Below are 8,738 nucleotides of genomic sequence, written 5' to 3'. Positions count from 1 at the left end.
GGTAAATCAACTATTACCAAAAAAAAATTTTTTTGATAGCTAGATTGCAATCTGTGTCATTCATTTTGATTTTTTATAGATGTATAGTCGGTAGAAAATGATATTCCTATTGTGAATTGCAATGACACTGAAGAGCTTATTGCAATGGTACTTCATCACAGAATGCTAGAAACGAATGATATTGATATCAAATTAGGTGTAGATGAAGGGCAGGGATGGAAGAGTTCCTTAAAAATACTCTGTCAGTCCTCCTAAAACCAGAATTAGAAAATAATAAAACTATAGAGAAACTGAGCAAATATGACGGGTATGAGCGCAAAGATTTTAAAGATTTAATTGTCCACAAAACTATTACATTGGCCATTTTGCCTTCCTGGAACGAAAAGTACCATAAATTGCGGTTAGTTTCGGATAAGTTGAACATTTCTTCCTTAAATTACACAGTATCTAAAGATGTAAAGGTTTTGCTTTAACTGGTTGGAAAACAAACTGCAACATCAAAGTACCCTTGTCCGCATTACATGAAGTCATCTCCTGACTCAAAAAGCTGATCATTATACTTTAGAACCTTTGAGTATATTATATGACCAATGGATGACTGGTGGTGCAAATTTAAAAAAAGAAAAAAAGTATATAAATATTGTTAATCCCCTTTTATTAACAGGCGGTAAAAACAAAAAAGTACTAGAACTTGTAAATTTTCCTGGTCTACATATACTGCTTGGTGTTGTAGACAAAATTTTAAAAGAGATTAAAAAAAAATTATTTGAAAACTAGGAGTGTGGGTTACAGTTTGTTAACCAATATCTGTCTAAGATATCTGCAGAGTGTCCTACCAAGGCCAGCATCGTTTGTAAGGCAATGCTTGCAATAAGTTGCTTTGAACTGTTTTTTTAGGAGTCCAGTCTTGGAGTTTCCGCTGCCAAATACATTAAGGTACTTGGAGATTTTGAAAAAATAGTCCATGGTTGTTTTGAAAAATCATTAAGCTTCACATGTCAAAGATTTAGAGGAGTTCTTTATGAGCTATAGAAATCTAAGAGCTACAAATCCTTTGAAGGTATACATATTTGAGCAACAAACTATCGAATTTATCGACATGAAAGGCGGAGTCTTCGGTATGATAAATTTAATAAAAAATAATTTATAGCATTAATAGTTAAATACTCTATTTCAACAGTTAAATTATAACATTTGCATAAATTATGACGAATATTTATTCAATAAACTTGTATTTCTTTTGTACTTCTTATATTCTATAGGCTTAGGTTGCTGGACCGAACAAGCTCTCGAATCCATTTATCAGGACATCAATCAGTTTTGGCGAATGAGAAAAGTTGGAGAACACAGCCCCTACTAGAGGCGCTAAAAAACGCTGTTGTTGCTTACAATTACGAGCGCTTTCAAAGTAGCTATTTGCAGGAATGTAGTTTGTAAAAAGTAAAATATTAAACCTCCTATGAACAAAGTTTAGCATGATTTTGAAATGTAAAATATCAATTATGGTTTAACCATAGAGACCAGAAGTTTTTTTTAACGGTAATAAGTGGTTGTATGAAACCCTACTTAACCCCTAACAGCCCTCCCCTAGGGTATGGTTCCTAAAAACCCTTTTAAACTTTTTTTGTTTGTTTGTTTTATATTAAACAAGATCAAAATTTGTTAAAGGATTTCAAATTTTATTTAAAAAATTTTTTATTTTAAAAGTTAAGACCATTTAGTTATTTCAGGAGGCAATTTTAAGCTTTGAACGAATTTGAATCTTAAACGAAAAAGATTTTTTGATAAAATTTGAGATCTAGTTTACAATGAAACAAAAAAAATCTTACGATTAAAGGAGACGTAGTTCTAAGAAGGGGGCAGTTAGGGGTCAGGGCGGGGTTTGTTTAGTTCCGATCACCCTAATTTTTTGCAAGTCATCCTCATTCGTCGTCAGTATTAACATGTCCCATGCCTCCTTAGTTACATACCTTCAACAACAAAATTCCTGGACACTCCCCTAAAATATGTGATTTCTCCCTATTAAAAAAGCTGTCTTTTACATTTTTTGAATGAGGAAATATTTTCTGTTATAATCAAAAAAGAAAAAAATTTCTGGGGATGTGTTGCAAGGTCATAGAACATTTTCATACGCAAACTTTCTGGATTCGTATAAAGTGAGTGTTATGTGGTTTTCTGTGAACGAGAAAGCTCAGTAATATTGACATTAGTTTGAAAGGAATCATTTCGACATCGAAAAAGCTGTAAGATATTTCAAAAAGACATCTCCATAAGAAAGCTCTTAAAAATGTCAAAACTTTAAATAAAAAAAACAATTTCAAAATTTAAATTTTCTTTCTCGGAAATATTGCAAAAAGTCAGTTAAGTTTTTTTGCAATAACTTAAGCCCCTTTTTTCAAATCATTTGATTCTTTATTGCAAGATTTTTCTGCGCATTTTGGGTCAGTTATTAATGTTAATATCTTTTTTTTAACCTGAGTGTTTTAAAAAATGGTGCATTAAAACTTTTTGTTATTTTTAAAGATACTCTGATGTTTCGGATACAACGAAATTCGTCACACCCTGTGATAACTTTTACCAAAAAAAAAAAGTACAACTGTTTAAAAATAAAACTTCTTTTATGGATATTGATTGGCTATTTTATTTGATGGACAAGAAAGGGGGAGGGGGATATTATTGTAAACGGGGTCAATTTAAAGAGAATTTGAAAAGAAATAAAATTTCTTTGTTCTAATTATTTACTTCAATTTCTTCTTGGGTCTTAAATTGTTTGAGTGACCACATTTCTTCTTACGGCAGTTCTTTGCACGGATATGAAGACGAGCATAACACCTATTCAAATAACATTCAAAAAAACTCAAAATAAAAAACCCACCCAGGTAACTAGAATTTTTCAGCATCAGAAGAAAAGGATAATATAAGATCAAAGGATAAACCTCAGATGACACGCAATTCCATTTTTTTAATCATTTGCTGAAAATTCCTACACAAACACTAAATCTAACAACAGAATTAAATCTTTTATCACTCACTTTCTGCAGATCATTTTATCACAGTTGTACTTCTGAGCCAAAATACGTAAACTAGGCTCAATAACACCTCCTCTCAGTCTTAACACCAAGTGAAGAGTAGATTCTAATAGGCAAAAAAACTTATGTTAGTATTATAGTTAATTTTTATTTATTTCCCCATTTTACTGACTGCCAATAAAAAATTATTGCAGCATAACAATGATCATCTACAACTTAACATTTGGCTTGAATTTGCCAAATGAAATCTAGTGTTGGACTTTTAAAGAAATTTCAATTTATTTTGAGAAATCTAACAAACAAATGTGTTCTGGTAAAAACTTTAAAATCAACACCCACAGATTATACTGAAATCAACCTATATCAGGACGTTTTTCTTTTTTTTACGGGAAGGGAAATTAAAACTAAAAACCAAAAAAAAAAAAAAAACCATTTAAATTAAAAATAGGAATGAGAATTTGCTTCTTGCACTAAAAAAAAAAACTGTATGGAAAAAAAATAATCCTGATTTTGACACTTAAACCAAGACAGTAACATTTAATAATTTCACTGATTCATAAACAACTCTACCTTTCTGGATATTGTAATCTGATAGAGTTCTTCCATCTTCCAATTGTTTACCAGCAAAAATCAATCGCTGTTGATCTGGAGGTATACCTAAAAAGAAAATGCCAATTGATTAAAAGTTAACTTAAACTAAAAGATTGACTAAAGATTTTGCATACAGGTGCTCCTGTTATTTTCTTTTAAGTTAAAAATAAATTGGTCTACTAATTTCTACAATAACGCTTAATTTTACATTATAAGCATTAAATATAATGGCCTAATAAACACCTTTACTATTAAATAAACATTTTTTTATAATTAAAAAAAGCTCTTGGTTCAACATTAACTAAAATGTGTGTTCCGGAGCTTCAACTTTTCCACATCGATTGTCATTTAATAACAATGTAAAACACATCTAATGATAATTATAGATTAATTATAGAAATCTTCCTGAAATGACAATTCAACACTGAGATAAAAATTCTGAGAATCAACACTGAAATAAAAATTCTGAGAATCAACACTGAGATAAAAATTCTGAGAATCAACACTGAGATAAAAATTCTGGGAATCAACTTTGAGATAAAAATTCTGAGAGTTCAACACTGAGATAAAAAATAACTCAAACCTTCTTTATCTTGGATTTTTGCTTTTACATTTTCTATTGTATCAGCAGCTTCTACCTCAAGGGTAATAGTCTTCCCAGTTAGGGTCTTTACAAATATCTGCATGTTGACCTGGAAAAAAACAAAAACCTTTTAAAATGCAATACTAAAAAGCAAAAATTGTATAAATATCTTCTATCACATTCAAATAGTTTTATAAAAACTTTCCGTAAAATGTACTTCTGTATATACCAGTTGTTTAAATCTACCTTCTTGCATTTATACTTGATATTTGTTTAATAATGATAATAATTTAATAATGATTTTAGTAAGTTAGAATGTTTTATTTAGTATTTTTACCTTCTTGCATTTTTAAAGAACATTTTTGAGCATTCTAAGTGGATTTAAGCAATTATTTTATAACAACTTGATAAAATTTTGTAACTTGGCTTTTTTCCAGCAAATAACATATTAGCCATTTGTGGCTTATTCTGCAAATAATGATGTACCCCATTCAGTAAGTCACATGTTCTACTTGAAGTGAAACATGGACAACATACATTATAAGTGGGTAATTATTAAACAGTACTTAAATCATATCGGTATATAATAATAATTCTGTATGTAAATAAAAAAAGATTTAAAAAAAAATTTTTTTTTTTAGATAAACAATAGAATGAGTTTAATAAATTACAAGAAACATCTGTACAACACCTCAAATATTCCCAGATAATAATACACTTATGCACTTGAGAGGATTGTAATCATGCTTTGTGTGAAATTGGAAATTTTAAGGAATTATGATCACCATTAATAAAATGATTTAGACATGTAAAACTTTATATATACACAGAGATTGGATTAACTGACAACAGATTTACAAATTATCATAAAGAAGTACTGCATAAGTCTTGTTTTTTTTTCTAAGAGTTTTTTTGACCTCTTTGATGTGACCTAAAATTAAAAAATCTTGTTTGGTTTTAATTTTTTTTCTTTCCAAAAAACAAAGTTCTTTTGAAAAAATTAAAATTAATCCAAAAAATATATAATTAATTTACTTATATGCTGTATATAGGACATTGCCACTACACATAAAAATCAAACAAGGAAAAAATAAGTTAAGATATTACAGGATATCAGTTAATGTACAACAAAAAAGTATAAAAACTATTTTTAAAGCAATCTTATTACCATAAGCTTAAATGGATTTATATGATAGTAAATTATACCAAACTTTAATACAGATATATGATATGAATTTACAATTAGATCTGTATTTATAACCATCTTTTTCAGATTTCTTATATAAGGAGTATGCAAAATGTGGCATGATGCTATCACTGTATATTTCATATACATCTGTAACAAGCCATGTTGTGTTAAATACTACAACAAATATTAAAAATGCAGAAAGAGAATAAAAAATATTTCAAAGTCCTAGATCATTCCTTGCTATGAACCCATTTTAGTAAGGAAAGAACTTCAAGGAAGTATCTTAGATGCAAATTGAACAGTGTCTCCGAGAAAAAAAAAAACTATCCTATGTAAAATGATTTTTTTCGGATCCTGTGACTCGGTTAAGATTAACTTATTGGGACAAACCATTTCAGTAAGTCAAATTTTGCTTCTGACGCATTTTTAGACAAATGACATTCACTTCATAACTTAAAATTTATCTGATCTTTTGATGTTAAGAAATATATTTTTTAAATAAACAAGTGTAAAACAAAACAGTAATAGCTTCAGTTATAATGATCAGCAAAGATTTTACTGTCTGCTTCAAATATTTTAATTTACTAAACACCCCCTTAAATATTTCTCATGTGAAAGATAATAGACATTTCAATTGATTAAACTATGGACTTATAGATCAATTTTATAGAAAAAAAAACAAAAAACTAAATTTAATTTTCTACAAAGTTTACAACAATCAATGATTCTTACAAGTAATTAAGGAACTGCACCTCTGAAATAGTGGCATTTCAATTATTGGCAGTATTAAAACAACTACAATATGTACCTTCCTAATTGAAAGATAATTTTTAAAGAGCATAGTGTCTGATTATTGAAATTATTGTCAAATGTTGTTCAGAGTTTAAATTATGAAGCCAATTTTTCATTATCGTTTGAAAAATAGTATAGCTAAGTACGAACAACACCATGACACAAAAGTTTTTACAGGTCGAAATTAAACTAAGAACTTTTAAAACGTTTATCAGTCAAGAATGTATCAACATCTTGAATCTTTTGTTGTCTGTATTTTTGACGTTTAAACATAGAAACTTAGTATAACGCAAGTGGTATCATTACTTTAGGATAATTCAATAGAACCATTAACTAAAAATAATTTGGATTAAAAAAAAGCGATTGAAATTTATTTTTACCTCCTCGTGGTGAACTACTCGAAGGATTTATGTCTAAAAGAGAATGCGACGGCCGTCGTTCATAAATGAAAGCCGGTTTATTATCGCGCACTCCTCCTTCAATAATTCTCTTTAAAAATTTTAAAAGACATTTTAAAATTTAGTTTAAGTACAATTAAAATGAGTTTTTTTAAAAAACAATTTTAAATTTGAATTAACTTTGAATAAAGTTTAAACAGAAAGTTGAAAATAAAGATTTCAAAATAAAGTTACTTATTTTGAATGTTACAAAAAACTATTTTCTTTAATTTCACGGAACCGGGAATCCCAATTTTAAATTTACTCTCATTAAATAGCTTTATCCAAAAAGACACAGCAATAATCTTTAAAAAAAAAAAAAAACGTTTTGGTAAAATTTTGTCAGTTCTCAGTGAATAATGTTTTCTCTGCCACCCTCTGCAGGAGGTGCTGAAAACTTTAAGCCAAGCTTAACCCATTTAGTCATCAAATAGCCACTATAATAGTTTCTTTTCCTGAATATTTGAATATGTTTCTAAACAAATATGATGGATCTCAACAATATAATGGACGAGCAAAGTAACCACCAAAATTCCCGCTTCAATCAATTTTACAAAACTGTCATCTCATTTTTAGACAATCCTAAGGCGAAGGATGATTTAACTAAGGATGCTGAAGACGTACCGAAAGTTTCGTAAATTTTCCACCGTTTAATATTCCATCGTTTAAAAATGGACTTCCAACTGAATATTGGGTGATGTATTCCTTAAAAAAAATCCTGAAATAGTTTTTCGTACACACGAATCTATTAGCAGAGTAACAGCAGTGGTTCCAGTCATCAGAATCAAGAGATTTTTTGAAAATTATCACAATTTTTTAGAAAGGAATGTTTTGTTTCATGTCTTTAATTGTCCAGATGCTTTCAAAAATGTTGATAAGACAAACTTTGAAAGGTGCGAAAACAGTATACAAAGTTAATTCATCAAGACCTTAAGGAAATCTTACCTTAAGAAAAAATTACTGACTGCCATTGCTATTGGTTCTATGTAAGCATCTGCGTCTCGTTATTTTTGTTATTTGAGACGAGACGAGACTAGACAAGACGATAATATCCTGGACACAATTTTTAAATTCCGAGACAATATTATTGTCCCGATTTAAAACTTTATTCCGGGACAGTGATTTCCTTTGTCTCTCTATTTTTTTACCAGGACATTTCTCGTCTCATTATGCTTTTCCCGGTTAAGCATTGACCCTGAGTAGTCAATGTTGACCCAGAATCAAAAGATACGAGATGAGGCAGAAGCTGCCAAGGAGGACAAAGTTTAGACAAAGATGAACTGAAAACAGTTAAATAACGCATGTTACGATGCGATGTAGCAAAGTTATACGATTTTTTATTAATGTAAACAACGGGATCCGAAGTTAATTCAATGTTAACAAAAGTATACGATTTTTTTTTGGTCACAGGAAAAAAAAAAGGGTTCTAAAAGCCAGAAAGAATCTGTGCTATCCAACACAGAGCACCACTCAACTTCGTGGTGACATGGAGCATATGGTTTTACTTGCAATTAACAGTCAGCCATTCTTCTTCTGTGACTCTATCCCGTTCCAAACACTGCTTGCCCACTTTGACTCGAGGTATAAGGTTAAAAGTGGTGCCTGCATGGCTCGCTTTAAGTTACCTCTCCTCTATAGGAATCTGCAGATGGCCATGAAGAGCATGTTTGACAAGGAACTTCCTCATTGCGACCAAGTTGCGATCAGCACTGACATCTGGGCCTCACGCAACAACAATCCATTCATAGCGGTGACTCTTCATTACATCACCAAAGAGTTTGTTCTGAAAGGTGACTTTTGTAGAACAAACTCCTCGGTGGAGTTGTTCCATTTCCAGGTATGCACACTGGTCAGAACATTGCTACTCAGTTATACAACTTGGTTAAAAGTTTTACGTCACTCAAAATGGTCAAGAAGCGTATTTTTGTTTGTGACCAAGCTTCACATATAAAAGCTACACTGAGGAAGTCATAGACTATTGCTGATCTTGAAAGTGGTTCAATCACATGAATTGACCACAAGCTTAACGTGGGTCTTTAGTGCAGCTGGGCAAATGGTCAACAATGCAGCTTGCCTCCGAAAATCTCCAGGATTGTTAAACTGGAAAGGCGAGACAG

The 8,738-nt window shown here is 30.4% G+C and overlaps 1 protein-coding gene across 1 annotated transcript; it reads right to left on the bottom strand.

Moving 5' to 3' along the window:
* Positions 1 to 2,703: 2,703 nt before the first annotated feature.
* Positions 2,704 to 6,672, bottom strand: LOC145191594 (ubiquitin-ribosomal protein eL40 fusion protein). The gene is made up of 5 exons (XM_090074151.1): positions 6,565 to 6,672; positions 4,204 to 4,312; positions 3,600 to 3,686; positions 3,033 to 3,135; positions 2,704 to 2,832 (listed from the first exon to the last, which is right to left on the bottom strand). Exons 2-5 carry the CDS (start codon positions 4,304 to 4,306, stop codon positions 2,739 to 2,741), a joined length of 387 nt encoding a protein of 128 aa, XP_089930277.1. The 5' UTR covers positions 4,307 to 4,312; positions 6,565 to 6,672; the 3' UTR covers positions 2,704 to 2,738.
* Positions 6,673 to 8,738: the final 2,066 nt, after the last annotated feature.

This window comes from Hydra viridissima, unplaced genomic scaffold (assembly GCF_058129835.1).
Source record: "Hydra viridissima isolate aposymbiotic clone 2 unplaced genomic scaffold, HvirCarnegie_v1 scaffold_16, whole genome shotgun sequence".
In the NCBI taxonomy this organism is placed as follows: domain Eukaryota; kingdom Metazoa; phylum Cnidaria; class Hydrozoa; order Anthoathecata; family Hydridae; genus Hydra; species Hydra viridissima.
The sequence above is the reverse complement of the archived record's forward strand: the minus strand, read 5'-3'. Positions and strand labels throughout refer to the sequence as shown.